Genomic DNA, 22353 nt, shown 5'->3' on the forward strand with positions numbered 1-22353 from the left:
GTATTGTATGACTCATAATTACATAATTGTATCGTTTTTGAATTTTACAATTCAGTTTAAGCATATTTCCTCCATCTGTTTACAATTTATTTCTCCTGTAAATATCCTGTTTCACAAAAATAACCAAATTATGGGGGGAAATTAGTTGCTGTTTCATCTTGACTTCAAAAACTATTTGATCTTAAAACATTGGCTTGCTTTTGTATTTTGTTTGATACAGGATTAGACCTTTCAGACAAATATTAATTTATCCAATAAATACTCCCAATTGTATTTTACTGTATATGCATTGACGTTACATTTATACAACAAAAAAAGTTTATATTGTTTATTGTAACGAATTTGAATTGCTTTCTGATTTATTAATTTCCTCAACTATTCAAATAATCTATAAATGTATATAATTCATATTTAAATATAATTTCAAAGTATATCATTATTATATAATTTATCATTAAATAATTGAATTGCTGTGCATAGATGCTAAGTGAATTTCCTCCATTCACCTGGTTTCATTTTTTCTCTAAATATACTATTTCATAGAAATAATCACAGTATGAGGGGAAATAAGGTTCCTATTTCATATTGACTTTTTTTTTATTATCTTAAAATATTGGCTTGCTTTTGTATTTTGTTTAATAGGCTACATGATTATGACCTTCCAGACAAATATTAATTTCTTCTTTAATTAAAATGTAATATTTTATATAAATATACATCATTTCAATGTTATACATATTAAAAAAATAATAATATATATATAGGCCTATATCAGTTATAATCATGTAATTGTATTGCTTTTTATTTCTTCAACTTTTCATATTTTTTATTTTATAATAACATAAATTTAAAGGTGTCTAATTATATTAATAAATAACATTATTTTATCATTTATACTTGCGTGGATCAATTGCTTTCTGAGCTTTATTACATTATTATTACATTATGAGTATCCATTGCAGAGCTGTCAGTGAATTCTTTGTTTTTCCAAATATGGCTCACTCCGAAATAAAATGTAATGTCAAGCACATTACAGCTTAGCAGAAATGTTGTCAGTTTATTAAATAACTGTTGCATTTTCCTGTAAAAAAGATATTAATAGCTCCCAGCAATCCCACTCATCTGTGACCGAGGAGAAGGGTGTGGAAACCAAAAAGATGACATGATACAAAGAGTGACTGTGTTTAACTTTCTAAAAATAAAAATGTTGGAGAGTAAAACAAGACAAAAGCCACATGATCTTGAGCAGTGTGTGTCTATTAACCCTTTCACTACAAAAGTGTCTTTGTGATTATGAGTTACAGTACACACCTGTGACCTGCGATTATAATACTGCTCACAATGAGGAGAACAAACTCACCAAAAATGTCCGATTCAAAAATTAAAGAAAATCGTTCGTACGATATCGTGTCTCTGTGCCTTTATCGTTATAGTTGTGGTGTGCACTCTGATAATCTTTTTAACGATTTTTAGAACTATATCGTTATCTTTATAATTATTGTCCTTAATGTATTAATATATAAGTTTCAGGCATTATTTATTTACCAAGAAAAATGTAATTGTGAGATGTAAATCCTGAATTCAGAGGAAATAAAAATCTGATTGTATATCTCGCAATTCGGACAATTTTTCCCGAAGTCGCAATTACACATTATATATATATATATATATATATATATATATATATATATATATATATAAAGAATTTGAGAGAAACTCAGGATAATGAGAAATAAAGTCATAATTATGAGATGTAAACTCGAAAAAAAAAAACATTTGGACTTTTTTTTAATTCAGAATTGTATTATAGCAATTCAGATTTTTTTCCCCCGAATTCTATATTTATCTCACAATTCTGTTTTTTTTTTCTTCCCGGAAACGAGCTCCCATATATTATAAATGCAATTCTTAAAAAAAAAAGAGTTTACAACACTAATCCAGATGCATTACAGCAAAATATAATTTTTTTTTCTCACTCTCTCTCTCTCGATGTGAAACATTACAAGAACTGTGTGAGATCCATCCGTCAAGAGTTGCGGAGAGCAATATTCAATAATTCCTACAATCATAAAGTAAATCAAAAAATGACATCTTCCAGCTATGAGCACATCTGAAAATAAAATTCAGTGACTTTGTTTTCATATAAAACAGGCTGAGCTACATTTCTAAGCAGGTGTCCTCTTGCAAGAGATTAGTGAACAAATCATAATCTAATATTTTAGAGCTTCTAACATGAGGAAGGATGGTTATTAAAATGTCCTAATTTCCTGTGCAACATTTCTTAAGCACTGCATATATTAAACACAACGTCTTTCGCTACTTTCCCCTCTTGGATCGTCCCTTGCGGCCGCTCAGTCTGCCGGAGCCGAGGGCCGAGGGCCCGGGCTGTGGGGCAGCAGGGGCCGAAGCGATGTTGATCTGACCCTCTTGGATTTCTTGTCGGGCGTCTGCCGGCATGCGGTCGATCTGCTGCTGCGTCTCCAGGTAGAACATGACGTCTCGCAGCTGCTCCTGCAGCTCGGCGATCTGGCCGTCTTTATTGGCTGCCGTCTCCAGAGCCCGCCTCTCCTCTTCCTGCAGCTGCGCCTGGAGCTGCGTCTGATTGGCTCGCAGGCATCGGTTCATCTCCTGCTCCTCCCGCAGCTCTTGACCAAGCTTCACCACTTTGTTGTTCAGCTGTGAACATCTGCAGAAAACAAAAACAGCCCAAAAATTTCGGATTTTGAATATTCGTTGAATTTAAAATAATCTACATTTGAATACAAATACATTGCATTACTATTTTAGGTGTGCGTTAAGGAGGTAGACTTATCAGCGGTACACAAGATGCGATGATGATGTAAGTGTCATTGCATTTTAATGTTTTTGTCAGCTTATCCAGTTGAAGCCACTAGAGCGGCGCTGCTGCGTTAATTACAAATATTGCGGGAAAAGAGAACATCAATGCGGAGAAGATCTGGTTTACGTCAAAACTGAAACCAAGCCGTTCACGTTCGCATTTTCTAGAGGGACATCGATCACCATTGCATTCCTTACTCGCACAAAAGAGCTGCATGTTTAGAAAGCCATGTAAAATCAATGCAAGTTCAACTCCAAAAAAACATATCTCCAGACTTTACAGCAGGTTTTTTCCCATCCCACTGCAACTTGTGTTTTTAAATGAAAAATATACTATGTGTGATTGGCTTTCGGCCCTTTGTATTAAACTATGCATACATACATGATGCTGATTTGTTTAAGCAACTTAATTATAATTGGTTTATACACATTATTTTAAACATTATGCACTTTTTTCCCCACACATAGTCATGTTATGTTATGCTTTGAATAAATGTGCGTTAGTAATATTTTACTCTATGCGCCCTCTCGTGGCCTCAGGAGAGAAGCCAAAAGTTTTTTTCACCCTAATGGAAATTATTCATTTCAAATTAGAATATAATTAGAATTTTGATAATATTAAAGTAAAAAATTACAATTTAGTTTTCCAGCCATTCTGACAGCCCTAGTGTAAACAGTGTATTACTGTTAAAAACAGATCTTAATATTTACTACTAATAACAACACTTATATATATATATATAAATTCAATTCAATCAAATAAAATTCAAATAATATCACAGAAGGAAATCTCATATTTATATATCATTAATTAATATTTTTTATTTGCATTGATCTATATTTATTAATATTATTAATATTATTACTATAGTGCAAACATTAACTTAAGTGACCAATATTTTGTAAACTATGTTTACCATGCAGTGTTATTTTATTATCATTCAGATAGTATAATATTTTTATTAATATATATATATATTTTTTTTTTATTGAGGTTTTAGTCATTTCTATTGCATTTGTATGTGTTCTTTATTATTATTATTATTATGGCAGCATAAGAAACATAGGAAAATTATGAAATTTGGCACAGTTGTAGCGATGGTCATGAATAATGATCAGACCAACTCTGGGGTCTCTAGGACCAACTCTATAGCGCCACCACCAGTTCAAATATTCATTTTTCAAACAATGATTCTGATGGACATGAAAAAATCATCTGAAAGATAAAGTAAATTTTACTTTTTTTCAATGGATTGTCTTTCTTTGATGAGTTCGTTTAGTTTCCGCTCCAAACTGTCACACTTGTCAATCGTCTCCTTGAATTTGGCCTTCATGTTGTTTATCTAAAACCCACACAAACATAAAGAAGCTTGATCACTCATGTTAATAAGAGTTACAGTAGAATATTATGATCTTAAACATATGATGTTATGGTTTTATTCATGTTAACTGTGCGGTTCTCACCTCCTCCGCTGTGTCTTTCTCCAGGTGAACTATTTTATTCTCCCAGTAAATGCGCTGAGAATCCAGCTGGCTGGTTAATAAATATGAATACTGTAGGAAAAAGATACGTTAAAAAGATTATAAGGGATGAGGAGTATCTAAGACGATCCAACTTTCCACACACACACACACACACACACACACCTCGAGCTGCAGCGCATCGATCTTCTCATCCTGACACGTGTCGCCCTCACACTCGTACTGAACCATCTTCCCATCAGTTTTACTGGCAACAAGCCGATGGACGTAGTTATCTGAACAACATTAGGACAAAGGCTCAGGGTCACAATTCTTACAAACAATTTGAATTGAATTTTTTTTTTTCAAAAATTACAATATTAAAATATAATACAACATTTAATGCTTTTAACCTGCATTTTTTTTGAGTGAAATAATAACAGGGGGGAACTTGATTTTATCCAGTTGTGAAAACAAAAACAAACTTTTGAATTTAAAAATGTACAAATCTTATTTTGTTTCAGTTAGTTGCCAAAGTATCATTTCTTATTTTATTTGATCTTAAACCTAAAACTGAACTAAAAATGAACTATACAGACATTAAACTAATAAAAAATTGAAAACACAAAATTACTCTTACTTTAAAATTTAAATGAAAACAGAAACTATTTATAAAATCATTCAAAAACATTTTATAAAAACAATGTAAAACATGATAATAATCCATAATCTGACATATTTTGATATGAATGATCAGCAATAAATAATGTAGGGCAAATCTTAATTTTACCCAGTATGATTTGATATTATTTAGTACTAATCACCAGAAAAGTTCATGCATTTCAGAGCGAATATATAGATATAGAACCATTATTTTCAAACATGCGACTGCACATGAACAGAGTGACATCACACACCTCCAGCGTAGTCCCAGACCCTGTGATTGGTCAGCTGCATGGCGTAAGTGTGCTGCGTTTCCTCAAAGTGCTTGTAAGCATGACGACTAACGTAGCGTCCGCAGCCGATATGACCACAGATAAGACAGATCCACAGATTCTATGAGACAGTAACAAATATGTCTTAAATATAATATAATGAAACATCCATCTATGTGAGAGAGACCAGAGCTGCAACGAACAATTATTTAATCAATCTTTCGATTAAGTACTCGATTAATCGGTTTTATTTTCAGTATTTACTTTTTTTTTAAAGGTCCATACAGTGTGTAAACTCTGCAAACTTAATTTTTTTTCTATGTAGGATATATGCTATACATTATATGCAACAAAAAAACAAAGAAAGACTAAACATGCACATTCAGTTATCTAGATATCCACCTTTTTGCTGAATATGAAAGTCTCGGCCCAGTGAAAGGATGCTTCACATTTACAGTCTCTACAGTTTCTAGTCAAACGAAAGTATTTTCTGAGCTGATAATATTATGATAAACATATGAACATGTTTTTTAAAAGCACATGGCTCAAAGTTCCATCACTTTTTGCAGTAACTAACCTGTCATAGTTTAAGAAGTAGGAAGATGACACATGTCTGAAAACACAAGAGGGCACATATCCTACATACAGCTTGAAGTTCGGGGGATTTTGTCCAAAAAATGCTAAGACCACTCATTATTTTATAATTTCACACACAGTATTTTAACTTAAGTGCTCGTTTTCTCATACAGGACTTTCCTTAAACTTACTGCTGTTACTGTGGCAGCCAACAACAGCACAGTTATATAGAGAAAGTTTTAGTTGAATTAATTCAGTCAATCTTTTTAATCCCGTTTTAACATGGATTTCCAATGAAGACGAGAGCATCCAAATTATCCATTTAAAACATTCCCTTTATATTTTCTGATCAAATTACCACCATTTGTGTTACATGCAGCATTTTAAACCAACATTCAAAAAAAAAAAAAGTATGACACATGAGTATTGTATGAGTAACCCTTATGCGTTGTTGGGGACGTTTTCGTCCACTAGGGGGTAAAGTTGAGTCTTATTTTGGCCACAACTTTCTCTGTTTGAGCTAATGGAATGATTTTTGGTGACAAATCTTATTTTGAACCATATTTTGGAAAAATGCTTTGAAATTTTTCAAAAACTCAGCGGTACACTCAATTCACGCAAATTCACTACCCTTTCGTTATGTTCGTATACTCCATATAGCTTCATATACAAGTCAGAAAATAAGCTTTTTTTGCACAGGCCTATCTAAAGGGTTAATGGTCCCACCTAGTGATCAACTGTAAAAAATAACAAATTTTACCTCTTCCCAAAAGGGAAAACCACAAACAATCAAGAATGCATGATTATATTGTGTCATGGCTTTTCAATCAAAAAATGTCGTTATAATGGAAGTCGATGGGGCAAAAACAGCCACCAACAACAAATGAGGGAGAAAACATTTAAATCTAATGCTTCACAAAAACTAAAAATGCATCAAAGCCAATGTTGCTACTAATCTTTGACATGCCCAAGACTGTTATAAAAAGTAAAAAAAAAATCCAGCCACAATTACTTTTATATTGAAAATAAGTCATTTTGTGTGTTTTTTCCCCCAAATCAGTGACATAATTTATGAACATGGCAATTAAAGAGTTAAAATCTTGGATTTTTTAAAAACATTTGGTAGTTTTGATCAGGACTGAAGTTGATTAACAGATTTATGCAAATAAATTTGAGAAAAAATATGAATCTGACACATTTTTACAGCAGTTTACATGTTTTCATCCCGAACATAACGAAAGGGTAGTGAATTTGAACAATGCACAAGGGTTAATGTAAAGTATTCCTATTTTTAAGATAACTTGAATCCTAAACTTGTAAACTTGTGTATTTTAAATGTCTTTTGTCCTGAGAAATGTGTTATTCGTTACTGTAATGATGTTTTCTGTGTGCGATTAATCGATACTCAGCTTATTTTCTGTTGATTCTTTTTTTATCGATTAGTTGTTGCAGTGCTAAGTGAGATCTGAAAGGTTTGTTACCTCTTGCACTCCACACTCAAAACACTTGTTCTCCTCCACGGGTTCAGGAGTCTGACAGTATCTGCACACAGGACACCTGCAGAAGAAGTGCACACTATTAGTGTTCTTAAAGTGACAGTTTACCAAAAGTGAAAAATTGCTGAAAATGTACTCATCCTCACGCTAATCAAAATATAGATGAGTTTGTTTCTTCATCAAATTCGGAGAAATGTACCATCACCTGCTCACCAATGGATCCTCTGCAGTGAATGGGTGCCATCAGAATTTTGCCCAAAGCATTGGTTTGAAGTTACAAAAAAAATTTGTTTTTTTACAAACATGCAGCTTTTGGCTTCACAAGACATTAAAATGATGGAGTGGAGTGATGTGGATTACTTGTGGATTATTGTGATGTTTTTATCAGCTGCTTGGACTCTCATTCTGATGGCACCCATTCACTGAAGAGCATCCATTGGAGAGCAAGTGATGCTACATTTATCTGAATCTGATGAAGAAACAAACTCGTCTACATCTTGGATGACCTGAAAGTGAGTAGATGTTCAGCAAATGTACATTTTTGGATAAACTATTCCTTTAAAGACAATGTGATGTCAAAAAGACCTACTTTCTTCATTAGTTTCCTAGATTTAATATTTATGTGTCACAGTTTGAGTTAGTAGTCTGTTCATGTCAATACCTCATAAGAATGAGCATTAGTAATAGTGAAACATACTTTAGCAAACTCCAATAATAATATCATTACATACTTTTCATGCCCAATTAAATCCTGATGAATAAAAAATAATTCCCCACTGAAAATCGGTTCACTCAGAAGGATGTCACATGAATGCATCACATGTGCCAATAATTCATTTGTGTAAACACTTAAACCTAAAACCATCTCAACAGCAGCGGTTTGCACTCCCACCGTGTACATGAAACATGACACTGTGACGTTCATCTCACAGGTCAGAGGTCAACTATGACAACTGCACAAAAACACAACAGCAAGAATAGAGAACGGCCCAGCAAACCTGTATCACCTCAATGAAGAATCAGGATGAAAAGGTTTAAATAACAGGTGAGAGCAAAAGATGAGCATAAACAGTGTCATGCACTTATGCATCATGGGAGAAGAATGTGACATGAAGGTGTGGGTGAAACTTTCCAAGTGTGAGCAAAATTATATATGATGATCTACTAAAACTACTAAAAAATATGAACGACATATGTGACCCTGGAGCACAAAACCAGCCAAATATAGCCAAAAATACATTGTATGGGTCAAAATTATAGATTTTTCTTTTATGCCAAAAATCATAAGGATATTAAGTAAAGATCATGTTCCATGAAGATATTTAGTAAATTTCCTACCGTAGATATATCAAAACTTAATCTTTGATTAGTAATATGCATTGCTAAGAACTTCATTTGGACAAATTTAAAGATGATTTTCTCAATATTTCAATTTTTTTTGCACCCTCAGATTCCAGATCTACAAATAGTTGTATCTCAGACTAATATTGTCCTCCTAAAAACCATAAATGAATGGAAAGCTTATTTATTCGGCTGATGATGTATAAATCTCAATTTCGAAAAATGGTTATGTGGTCCAGGGTCACACAGACATATATATATATATATATATATATATATATATATATATATATATATATACAAACTTACAACTTATTGTTGATAAACAATTGAAAAACAAATTAAAATGATTTAAAAACCTAATGAATATAATAAGTCAATGATAAATATATTATAATTACTGTAGTGTCAGACTTGAATTTACCCAGATGGATTCAAATTAATATTACTATTTAATATTAATTTTTCCAGTCCACAGAACCTTGGATATATTACCAGGAAAGCTGATGTTTTTATTCAAATTTACAAAAAAACAAATATTGTTTGTTTTGAAAATGATCAGAAAGTAGGTCATTTTTCTTGACCGCACTCACGTTGCATCCTCCCATCTCTGCAGACACTGGCTGTGAAAGCTGTGGTTGCACAGGGTGGTCAGCACGCCGTTGACCGACTCGTCCATGCGCTCCAAACACACGGTGCACTTGGGCAGCTCAGTCAGATCCATCACAGGTAAACTGGCCCCCTGTTTATAATGAAGAGTTTGAGATCATTCAAAGCATTCCAGAACACTGCAGCTATTGTTGTGCATGCAAATCAGTGCTGGAAACACAACGCACGTGTGTGTGTGTGTGTGTGTCTAAACAGAAACAGCTAGTCAACAACAAAACAGGTTAATCCTGGTCACTCAAGCAATGAATCGGTCTAAAACAGTGTTACACTGCCAAGAACACTTAGTGTCGCATGTTCAAATCATAGTAGCTGCTTGCTATAATAATGATAATAATAGGATTTAGTTTTTAATTTGAGAACTTATTGTTAATAATTACATACATGTAAAACATAAATGTGGTTGTTCTAAGTATTTTAAATATGTTGATGTGTGGTTGAAAAGGTGTTTGGGTGGTTGCAAAGAATATTTAACACTTCAATCATAACAATTGCTTGCTGTAGTAAAATATATATATATATATTATTTATATATTTCAATTTGATAACTTGTTGATAATTAACTGTAAAACGAAATACATTTTAAATATCAAATTCAATATATAAAACATTAAAATACAATTTAAGTAAGCAAAACTACATTCAATGTATTTAATTAGTTTTGACTCGAATTTTAACACTGATGGTGCATCCAAATATATCTTGCTCTATAATACAACATAGCTTTATTATCTCATAAGATAGGATTTATGAATGTTAGTGAAGCGGCAAAACCGAAACTGGTAGGTCAGGTGATAAAAACAACATGGTGGAGGCACTACATCCGAATTCATACTACCCAATATTCATACTATAGAACATACTTTGTAAAATTTGTTGTAGGTGCACGTAACCTTTTGACTGTGCAAAGGCATAAAAATATAAAACATATTTGTTTCTCCAAAAAACAACGCAACAGACAGTTACTCTACTTGTGAAATGGGCGTTCTGTGTCAGAATCCCTGTTTTGGTTTTGGTCTGTGTGACTCCGCCCAATGCCAACTTACCCAATAGTGTTTTGACCCCCCGGGTTGCCAGTTCATGGAAGTCACAGATGATCTCTGGATCAGAGATTGCAGATTCTAACCAACCTAAAACCTCAGCATCCATCTAAAAATATCAATGACCAGAGGAATATTCAATCACCTCATCAGCTAACAGTGTGAGGTTTATTGCCTTCCATTGTCAGTTGCGTTTGTTCTGTTGTGTTTCCTAATCTGGCAACCTGTGTGAGTGCTGAATCTTAGAAGGAGGCGGCAGGAGAAACAACTCTCTCTATTATTTTGTATTTGGACTGCAGTTCCCATTTCAACTACTAGCCATCAAAATCACATACTGCACCTTTAAGTATGTTTCAAACCAATTGTAGAACCTACTAGACAGACCAGGTGTGATTTCAGACACATCATTGGTGATTTTTTCAAATCATAATGGTTATTTGCTTTGGTATACGCTACTATCTAACGCACTGGAGACTTACCTCTTCAGATTTGATGACTTCCACTCTCTCCACATAGACTAACTGGCAGACAGCATCCTCAATGGAGTTGAACTGACGGCCGTTGCACGCTGTGTAGAAGCTGTCGGCATCGGCCTAAAGAAATTAAAAAAACTATGACGGTCAATTCATAAAATACTGAAAATCAAAGAAACTTCAGCAGGCTAATTTGCATGAGTTTATTTTGCAAATCATGTAAATCAAGTGCAGCTGCAGGCAGCAATTACTGAATCTTTACCAGAAAATGCATGAAGAAAATATGGACTGTATTGAACACCAAATACTGAATGAGTGAGGATTCCTGCCCAGTGGAACTTCAGTTAATTGCAATTGTTCTTGTACGTGGTTAAGTGACTGACCTGACTCCTGAACTTGACCAGCACCATGTACTGATTGGGCGTGGAGTCCCGGATGATCTTCATGTGCTCCATGACGTCGTTGAAGGGAGCCAAGAACTTCATGAGGTCGTGGCTGGTCATGGTGGTGGGTACAGTGAGGATGGACAGCATCGCGCTGCGCCGCACGTCCTCTGTGAGTGACGTCATCTTACTGTCAACACCACATCACACAAAACAAGAGCAACGGCTCAGAGTCAGCAATGCAACGAAGTGTCAATTGATCTAAAAGACAAATTCGATGTTTTTTTGTGGACAAAGTACCACTGTATATCACTGCAGTATTATAGGGTATTAGTATTAGCATAATAGAGAGAGAGAGAGAGAGAGAGAGACAGACAGACAGAAAGACAGACAGACAGAAACACAGACAGATAGACAGATGGACAGATAGATAGATAAAAGACAGACAGACGGATAGACGGATGGATAGATAGATAGATAGTGTGGCGAGTGGGGCGGGGCCGAGGGACGTGGGAACACGAGTGAGGCCCGCAGTGATTGGGCAAATCAGTGGCACCTGCGACCCACCGCCGGTCTCGAGTCCCACGTAGGAGATGGAAGGATATAAAAACTGGAGCGATGACAGTGAAGGACGAGAGAGGACCAGGCCTGGGCGTTATTTTAGGTTTTGGTTTCATTTTGTGCGCACCAGTCGTCCGTGAGGGGCTGGTGCGCTGTTTTGTGTTTGTTTTGTAATTAAAGTTTCATTTTGATTGTCCGCCGGTTCCCGCCTCCTTCTTCCCGATGACTAGGAAGTCTTTTATCATTACAGTGGTGCTGAAACCCGGGAGAAGGAGGGACGTGCTGCTGAAGATCCCTCGCCGCTGGGGTGAATCCGCGGTGCCATCGAGCAGGCGAGGAGTGTGCCGCCATGGACGCTCGAGGCGAAGGACTGGAGCGATTTGCCGGGGACGGGGGAGCTCGCTGCCGACCGCCCACGATATGGAGGGGCGGCTGCCTCCGTGAGGGATAGATAGATAGATAGATAGATAGATAGATAGATAGATAGATAGATAGATAGATAGATAGATAGATAGATAGATAGATAGATAGATAGATAGATAGATAGATAGATAGATAGATAGATAGATAGATAGATAGATAAATAAAAGACATACAGACAAAAGACAGACAGACAGACAGACAGACAGAAAGACAGATGGACAGACGGACAGACAGATAGATAGATAGATAGATAGATAGATAGATAGATAGATAGATAGATAGATAGATAGATAGATAGATAGATAAAAGACAGACAGACAGACAGACAGACAGATAGACAGATAGATAGATAAATAGATAGATAGATAGATAAAAGACAGACATACAGATAGATAGATAGATAGATAGATAGATAGATAGATAGATAGATAGATAGATAGATAGATAGATAGATAGATAGATAGATAGATAGATAGATAAAAGACAGACAGACAGACAGACAGACAGATAGACAGATAGATAGATAGATAGATAGATAAAAGACAGACAGACAGATAGATAGATAGATAGATAGATAGATAGATAGATAGATAGATAGATAGATAGATAGATAGATAGATAGATAGATAGATAGATAGATAGATAAAAGACAGACAGACAAAAGACAGACAGACGGACAGACAGATAGATATACAGATATACAGATAGATAGATAGATAGATAGATAGATAGATAGATAGATAGATAGATAGATAGATAGATAGATAGATAGATAGATAGATAAAAGACAGACAGACAGACAGACAGATAGATAGATAGATAGATAGATAGATAGATAGATAGATAGATAGATAGATAGACAGATAGATAAAAGACAGACAGACGGATAGATAGATAAATAGATAGATAGATAAAAGACAGACAGACAGACAGACAGACAGACAGACAGACAGATAGATAGATAGATAGATAGATAGATAGATAGATAGATAGATAGATAGATAGATAGATAGATAGATAAAAGACAGACAGACAGACAGACAGACAGACAGACAGATAGATAGATAGATAGATAGATAGATAGATAGATAGATAGATAGATAAAAGACAGACAGACAGACAGACAGACAGACAGATAGATAGATAGATAGATAGATAGATAGATAGATAGATAGATAGATAGATAGATAAAAGACAGACAGACAGATAGATAAAAGACAGACAGACAGACAGACAGACAGATAGATAGATAGATAGATAGATAGATAGATAGATAGATAGATAGATAGATAGATAGATAGATAGATAGATAGATAGATAGATAGATGATAGATAGATAGATAGATAAAAGATAGATAGATAGATAGATAGATAGATAGATAGATAGATAGATAGATAGATAGATAGATAGATAAAAGACAGACAGACAGACAGACAGACAGACAGACAGATAGATAGATAGATAGATAGATAGATAGATAGATAGATAGATAGATAGATAGATAGATAGATAGATAGATAGATAGATAGATAGATAAAAGACAGACAGACAGACAGACAGACAGATAGACAGATAGATAGATAGATAGATAGATAAAAGACAGACAGACAGATAGATAGATAGATAGATAGATAGATAGATAGATAGATAGATAGATAGATAGATAGATAGATAGATAGATAGATAGATAGATAAAAGACAGACAGACAAAAGACAGACAGACGGACAGACAGATAGATATACAGATATACAGATAGATAGATAGATAGATAGATAGATAGATAGATAGATAGATAGATAGATAGATAGATAGATAGATAGATAGATAGATAGATAGATAGATAGATAAAAGACAGACAGACAGACAGACAGATAGATAGATAGATAGATAGATAGATAGATAGATAGATAGATAGATAGATAGATAGACAGATAGATAAAAGACAGACAGACGGATAGATAGATAAATAGATAGATAGATAAAAGACAGACAGACAGACAGACAGACAGACAGACAGACAGACAGACAGATAGATAGATAGATAGATAGATAGATAGATAGATAGATAGATAGATAAAAGACAGACAGACAGACAGACAGACAGACAGACAGACAGATAGATAGATAGATAGATAGATAGATAGATAGATAGATAGATAGATAGATAAAAGACAGACAGACAGACAGACAGACAGACAGATAGATAGATAGATAGATAGATAGATAGATAGATAGATAGATAGATAGATAGATAAAAGACAGACAGACAGATAGATAAAAGACAGACAGACAGACAGACAGACAGACAGATAGATAGATAGATAGATAGATAGATAGATGATAGATAGATAGATAGATAGATAAAAGATAGATAGATAGATAGATAGATAGATAGATAGATAGATAGATAGATAGATAGATAGATAGATAGATAGATAGATAAAAGACAGACAGACAGACAGACAGACAGACAGACAGACAGATAGATAGATAGATAGATAGATAGATAGATAGATAGATAGATAGATAGATAGCACTAACTTAGTTTTGTAGAGGTGCATGATGCCGTGGACGATCTCCACTGACGGGTTTCCGCTGAAGAAGGAGATCTGATCCGGCAGCTGTTTGGAGGGAGAGTCTGGAGTCCTGCTCTCATCTGTTTGATCTTTAGCTTCTCCATCTCCGTCATCTGTGGACTTCAGATCGTCTTTACCATCAACTCCTGATGGAAAACACAGTCTGTTTACTCCTCACTGGTTAAACGCCTGTCACATCAAAGAGAGTGAGTGAAGAGCTGTTCTGCAGACCTGCGCTGGGCTGGAAGCTCTCGATCACCATGTCGCTCATGACGCGGCTGCCCAGGTGCTGGTGGAGGATGGCCGCTCGCTCCAGCTCTGTTTTACCAGCCAGCGTCGCTCTTGGGGAGACCAGTGCGGTCTCTCTCATCTCGTCCTCTGACATCTCTGAAACTGTGGGACGCAGGAGATGTGAGCTGTGACACAAGGCCTCAACATAAAGGCCTCAAAGAGATTCTAGAAACAAGCGGAGCGTGTGAATGCTCTCTGTTAACACAAAACCAGACGATCACCACATTTAACAGTCTCATGCTTCTCAGGTTTCTCTGCCACACTTTCAGGTCAGTGATTCTACTGCTGCTGATACACTGAATTTATTCTAATACACGGTTTAGAATTATACTTTTTATCTCACAGTGTATTTGTTTTCGTTACACTGTTTGTTCTAACGGGACCAAGAAAAAAAATATATTTATTGTTGTTTTTGTACTTTTTTTTATTATTATTTTATTCATAATCCCGTTTATGATTACTTTTTCACACTGTATTTGTTTTTGTTCTACTCTCAGGAAAAATATAATAATGATAATTATTATTTTATTAATTATCCAGTTTAAGATTACTTTTATCCTGTTTGTTCCAATAGGTCCCAGAAAAATATAATAATAATAATAATAATAAAACTATAATATTATATATTATTATTGTATTGATTATCCAGTTTATGATTACTTTTTTCACATTGTATTTTTTTCATTATCCTGCTTGTTGAGTTGTTGATAATGAAAAATATAATAATAATAATAATAATAATAACAAAATATAATAAAACAAATCTGTTTCATTTATTGTTTTTTATTATTGTTTTATTAATTATCCAGTTAATTATTAATGTTTTTCACACTTGTATTTGTTTAATTATCCCATTTTGTCTTCTGTTTATCAAGCTCTGTAACCTTGGGTCCCAGAATTTTTATTATTATTATTATTATTATAAATACATTATTGTTTATATATATATATATACATACATATTTATACATATATACAAATACATACATATATACAATCAGAAGGTAATATAATAGGATTTTCACGTTACTGTATGCCACCTTAAGAACCATAATATTTGCATGGCAGTTCAAACGATATCATGGTACCTTATGACATGAATATGGCCTTCCTGCTTTACCATGGTAAACACAGTGAAACTCACCGGCGCAGTAGTGAAAGCCTCGCGGGGAATCAGACTGATCAGCGAGCTCGAGTCTGATCACAACCAGAGACACACTCATGTGTTCAGAGCACACACACACACACTCCACTCAGTAACACACATTCACTCCAAAGACCTCGTCATCGGAACCATATGCCATAGACACTGAACAGAATCACATCCAGCTATAATTAGAAAAAAAAACGCGTTCAACAACAATGACGTTTGAGAGTGAAAGATAAATTACTGCGCTACTTCCGGGAATAAGGTAATAATTCCAAAATAAAAGTCCTTATTCATCGATAATAATAATAATAATAATAATAATAATAATAATAATAATAATAATAATAATAATAATAATAATAATAATAAGAGACTTAATATAATACGAGTCATACACCATGGTATTTTTATTATTATGTTCTAATTACCAAAAACTGCACCTCTAAAGACCCCCCCCCCTCTCTGCTAATACTAATACCCTGTAATACTACTAATAATACTGCAGTGATATACAATGGTACTTTGTCCAAAAAACAAACAAACAAAAAAAAAAAACTTGGAATTTGTCTTTTAGATCAATAGACACTTTGCTGATTCGTCGCTCTTTCTGATCGTGATTATTATAATCAATATAATTATTATATTTTATTATATTAAAAATTTTTTTGCATTATAATCTATACACACATTTATTGCTTACACTCAAAATAATTAGTCTTGGTGTAGTAAAATTAAAATAAAATAATTATAAACGGAGCAATTCCAAGAGGGTCCTCGCACCACTGGTGCTCGGGCCCTAAAAAACTGATAATTAAATTATAGAAATTTGATAAAATATATATAAAAAATAACAGATAACACAAACTAGATAAATATGTATGTACAAAATGATCTATTATCATGCAAGAAACGTATATATATATATATATATATATAAACAAGATTTAATAGAAAACATGTCAACATCATTTTAAAGTCAGTTTAATTTTTAGAATTTAAAAGCAACAAAACAGCATACAGCACTACATGATTCAAGTATTGAAACTAAAGATATTTATAAAACATTTTATTATTATTAAAATACACAAATATAACAAAAAAGGATAAGCAGCATAAGTTACAAACGTTCTAAAAATGTTTAGTTTGTCTTCCAGTGGAAACCCCCACAACATGCTCAGTAAAAGTAAAAATTCAGTGTCAGTAAAAATTCTCATCAAATCATGACTCCATCTAATCTGTGATGATGCGAGGTGTAAAACTGCTGCTATATTTGCATACTGAGCCACTGACAGACAGACCACTAAACATTTTCTCGGTAACTCTAAACTGCCGGCTCAAACCCCACCCTGGTGAACTCCCAACAGTGACAGAGCTAGTCAACTGGCTGGTTTATGCATTTCAAATCCTCATCAAATCCCCCAGAGTGATTCATATAAAAGACTTTAAATAAGTATTCTACTGCTTTACATAAGCAAACACAGATTACACATTCTACTAGTTCTCTTGATTAAAAGAGTTCCCTTATAGAGTAAAAACAAAGCCTTGTGTGATCACCATTCTCCACAACAATTTCAATCAATTTCTCAGTTTGCTGTCCGAATCAAATGGCGCACAATGTAGTGCAAACAGACTATTTTTGTGCACAAAGGTGCCCCAGAAGTTCTGTTTTTTCAATGTATGTGATGGAGGGAGGTGTGGCTTGCAGAGAAGATGATCAGATAGAAGGAGGAGCTGACAAAGCTTGCCTGTTAATGTTCATCTGGCTGTGAGGAAGTCAGCTCCTCTCCTCTCCTCTTCTCTCCTCATCAGCCAAGCTTCTAGAGGAATCTGATGTTTCAAAACCACAAGCCAGAGTGTTTTCCAAAGGTAAGCCCACTCTGTTTTTATAAAACATACTCTATTTGTCATTCTCAAGTTTTGCATTTGTCTTCCTGTACATTTTTCTGTTGCATCTGATAAAGTGTAACCACTTCAGCTGAGGCAACTGTCTAGTCTTACTTAACTTCCCTCATCTGAGCAAAACCACTGTAGAGACTAAGCTGGTGGGAGACTTCAGACATGCAGTCGGTCACGCACACTCATGATTTAACGGGACACTTTTTATTGCTCTTGTTCTCCAAAGAGGGGTGTGTGAAAAAGGATTTCCAGGAAGGAAACCATGTCTGCCTTGGCAGGGGGGCTAGTGAAGGAAAGGCAACATTTTCTGGAATGTTGAATGTACCTTTTGCAAAGAAAATGTGTTTAAATGCACCTGAGACCTTTCAAGCAGCTTTCATAGGAGTTTCAGGGTCTTTTTTTGTTGTTGTTTGAAGCAAATAGGCTTCATGTTTCTGATTCAATTTCATTGTAGGGGAAAACAGAGAGGCCTCTTAGGGAGCAAGAATTGTTATTTTTGTCATTTGATACTTGATGGTCAGACAATATGTGCATGGCTTTTGTTGAAAGTGAGTTCTTTAGTTTTCTGTTGAAGTGACACTTGTTTAAATGCAGTATCATTTGCATGTGTATAGTTTTATAAGGCATTCTTTCAGCCTGCAGGCGTGTTGAGTACAGTGCTTGGAAACGGTGAATGACGTTGCCACGACTTGCTTCCATGCCGTTTTGTGGCAACTGCAAACTGCACCACACTGCAGCGTGCATCACAAAGCAATGGTTGAGTTTATTATGATGCACGCTGTTTACATCATGAGTCATCATTTACTGAAGAGTTAGTCGGGGTCATTTAGGACAGAAAACGTGCTCACTTTGTGGTGTACAATGCTCAATTAATTTGTGTCAAGTTTGGTCTTACCCCAATGCAATCAATCAGTCACACTGCTAAAAGATAGAGATTGCATTTGGAACAAAAAATTGTGATACAGAAATAGAACTTGAAACTGAAGTTTTTATCAAATTATGCATTTCTATAATGACCTCTCATTGATTATTTTAATGCACATGCCTCCTTTCTTGCTTTTAGCATTAGTTTTTTTTTTTTTATGATGGCAAATGCACTAAAATAAAGGATGCAACATGCATCACAAAGCAGAGGCTGAGTTCATGAAGCATACTGTTTACAACATGAGTCACCATGTACCAAAGGTCTTTTCAGGGTCATTCAAGACAGAAAATGCACTCACTTTGAGGTGGGTATGCTAAACGAAACATGCAAGAAGCAGAAATATCAAATTTTCACTTATTTTGTACTGAGTTTGGTCCTGACCCAATGCAACTGGCCGGGCCACTGAAAACAACATTGTATTTACACTTTGGTGTTGCTAATCATGCATGTCTATAATAACCTCACACTGTTCGTTATCTGAATGCACATGGTTCCATTCTTGCTTTAGCATTAGCTGTTTCATGGAAAATGTAAACTATCAAATGCACAAAAATAAAGGTGCAACATGCATCACAAAGGAGAAGTTGAGGGTATGATGCATGCAATTTACAACATAAGTCATTCGGGGTCATTTAGGACAGAAAACGGGCTCACTTTATGGTGAGAATGCTAAACAAAACAAAAACCAAAGAGATCCAATTCCAACCAGAATTCATTTGTACTTTGGTGCTTCTAATCATGCATATCTATAATGACCTCATGCTGTTTGTTCTCTAAATGCATATGCATTTATTCTTGCTTTCTGCAATAATAGTTTTTTTGTCAATTTCAAACTACCAAAATAAAGGTGTGACATCCATCACAAAGGAGAAGCAGAGTTAATGATGCATGCTGTTTACAACATCAGTCATGTTGTAAGGCTTTTTCAGGCTCATTCATGACAGAAAATGAGCTCACTTTGTTGTGCCAAGTTTGGTCCTGCCCCCTGCCAGGTTGCTGAAAAAACTAATTGCATTTGCACTTTGGCACTGCTAATCATGCATGTCTATAATGACCTCTCGCTGTTTGTTTTCTGAATGCATATGCCTCCATTCTTCCTTTCAGAATTTGCTGTTTTATTGAATATGCATAATAACTGTTAAATGCACCAAAATAAAAGGTGTGACGGGTCACAAAAGAAAAGCTGAATTTATGATGCATGCTTTTTACAACACGTCATCTTGCACCAAAGGATTTTTAAAGGCCAATGAGGATAGAAAATTCACTAATTTTGAGGTGAGCATGCTGAATGAAACATACAAGAACACTTAAGGGTTCTAAAAGCATTTATGCAGTGATAACATAGAACAGGACTGGTCCTTGTGAGCCACTGTTCTGCAGAGAATAAACACACCTGAACCAGCTAATCAAAGTCTTCAGACTCAGTAGCTAAACTCTGCAGGACTTGGCCTTCTGAACCATTTTTGGGTTTCCCAAATAACCTAGTTTGAAGAACATTTGGATCATCTAAAGAACCTTTTTCCACTATAAAGAACTTTTTGTCCAATGTAAAGTTCTTCATGGAACCATCAATGTCAATAAAGAACCTTAATTTTTAAGAGTGTAGACTTTCTCTACTAGAAGAAACCTTTTGTCCACTGGAAAGATTCCAAGGAATTTTAAAGAAACTTAAGCAGCAGAAACATTCGTACTCATTTATTTTGTGCAATTTTCTGAGCAATAAATATCAAACAAAAAGTTGTCAAAACAAGCACTCAAGTTTCAAGTTTCACACCATTTGTTATTGCTACCATTCCCTGCTGGAAAACATGTCGGCTAAAAGATGCTGGCTGGATTTTGAAATACAGTCATTATTTATTTGTTTGCACCATGGTGATTACTCAAACTCTTATAGTCTTTCTCATATTGTTTGATTTTTAATTCATCATTGCTTTCCACAGATGGGAGAACAAGACCCCAGTGACAGGCTGAGAGGAGACCAGCTGAAAGAGATGAAGGAAAATGGCACTGGAAGTTTCTCCCAGTTCTCCTCAAGTGTGCGAGCCATGGTGCGCATTCGCCAGAAGTACCAGGCCATGAAGAAACGCCGTCTTGAGATAGCAGCGGTGTCGTCCCAGAGCTTTATGTCTCCACGGTCCAGCCCAAAGGTTTTCACCTTTGACAATCTTCCAGACACCATAAACTCAAATCCCACTTCCCCACGCAAGCGGAAGAAAAAGAGGAAGGCACGGGTTTTGTATCCAAGCAGCAGTTTGAGAGCTGTACCCACAAAAGAGAGAAGCCGTGCAAAGAAATGCCTTTACTTGCTGTGCATCATCGTATTTTTACAAATTTACAATGCCATTGAGAACTTGGATGACCATGTGCTTAAATATGATCTAGATGGACTGGAGAAAACCCTTAAAAGGGAAGTCTTTGGCCAACAAGAAGTTGCAGACAGTCTTCTGGGCCATTTGCATGATTATTTGTCAACTTATGTCCACAATAAGCCTTTAGTGTTGTCGCTTCACGGACCTACTGGAGTTGGGAAGAGCCACGTTGGCCGATTACTGGCTCAGCATTTCCGCTCAGTTGTTGGCGACGACTTGGTGATGCAGTACTTCGTTCTGCACCATTGCCCAACAGACGACGATATCCCACAATGCACCAAATCTCTGGACTCTCACGTCTCGGATATGGTGACTCAGGCTGAGGAACAGGAAAAGATACCGGTCTTTATCTTCGATGAGGTGGAGCACATGCCCAGAGAGTTGCTGGACACACTGCAAGACCTGATTCATACCCAAAACAACAACGAGTACTTAAACGCCATCTACATTCTCATCAGCAACTTGGGACATGAAGACATCACCAAATTCGTTCTGCAAAACTCCAGCGTCGCCGTCTCAGGCCATCTGAGCTTGATTCAGGAACTGAACCCTTGGTTTCGAGGCTACCTTGAAAGATACCACATGCTATTTTTGGAGGCAGACATCCTGCCATTTATGCTTTTGGAGAAGAGCCACGTATTAGATTGTTTTATTGACGAGATGTCCAGGGAAGGCTTCTACCCTGATCGCTCCCACGTTGAAAAACTTGCTGAAGAACTATCATACTATATAGTTGGTGAACGGGAATTTTCTCACACCGGATGCAGGCAGATTGTGGCAAAAGTAAATCTTCTTTGAAACAAAATCTGCCGTGCAGATGTTCAATGTGAGGAAAACATTATTAGTGCCATGAGAATGACCATTTTGTCAAATTTCATTGTGCATTCAGTGAAAAAAAGTGTTGTACTGTTAAAGTACCGTAAAGTTTGGGGTTGGTAAAATTTAAAAAAT

The 22353-nt window shown here is 35.4% G+C and overlaps 2 protein-coding genes across 2 annotated transcripts; one reads left to right on the plus strand and one right to left on the minus strand.

Annotated features, from left to right (window-relative positions):
• Nucleotides 1-1848: 1848 nt before the first annotated feature.
• On the minus strand, nucleotides 1849-16461 carry brap (BRCA1 associated protein). The gene is made up of 12 exons (XM_059544356.1): nucleotides 16207-16461; nucleotides 14983-15164; nucleotides 14737-14900; nucleotides 11210-11399; nucleotides 10833-10946; nucleotides 9241-9389; nucleotides 7292-7367; nucleotides 5217-5355; nucleotides 4486-4595; nucleotides 4303-4392; nucleotides 4078-4181; nucleotides 1849-2686 (listed from the first exon to the last, which is right to left on the minus strand). Exons 1-12 carry the CDS (start codon nucleotides 16283-16285, stop codon nucleotides 2317-2319), a joined length of 1767 nt encoding a protein of 588 aa, XP_059400339.1. The 5' UTR covers nucleotides 16286-16461; the 3' UTR covers nucleotides 1849-2316.
• Nucleotides 16462-17915: 1454 nt separating this feature from the next.
• On the plus strand, nucleotides 17916-22233 carry tor4aa (torsin family 4, member Aa). The gene is made up of 2 exons (XM_059544504.1): nucleotides 17916-18078; nucleotides 20974-22233. Exons 1-2 carry the CDS (start codon nucleotides 18043-18045, stop codon nucleotides 22198-22200), a joined length of 1263 nt encoding a protein of 420 aa, XP_059400487.1. The 5' UTR covers nucleotides 17916-18042; the 3' UTR covers nucleotides 22201-22233.
• The last annotated feature ends 120 nt before the right edge of the window (nucleotides 22234-22353 follow it).

Source organism: Carassius carassius, chromosome 49 (assembly GCF_963082965.1).
Source record: "Carassius carassius chromosome 49, fCarCar2.1, whole genome shotgun sequence".
In the NCBI taxonomy this organism is placed as follows: domain Eukaryota; kingdom Metazoa; phylum Chordata; class Actinopteri; order Cypriniformes; family Cyprinidae; genus Carassius; species Carassius carassius.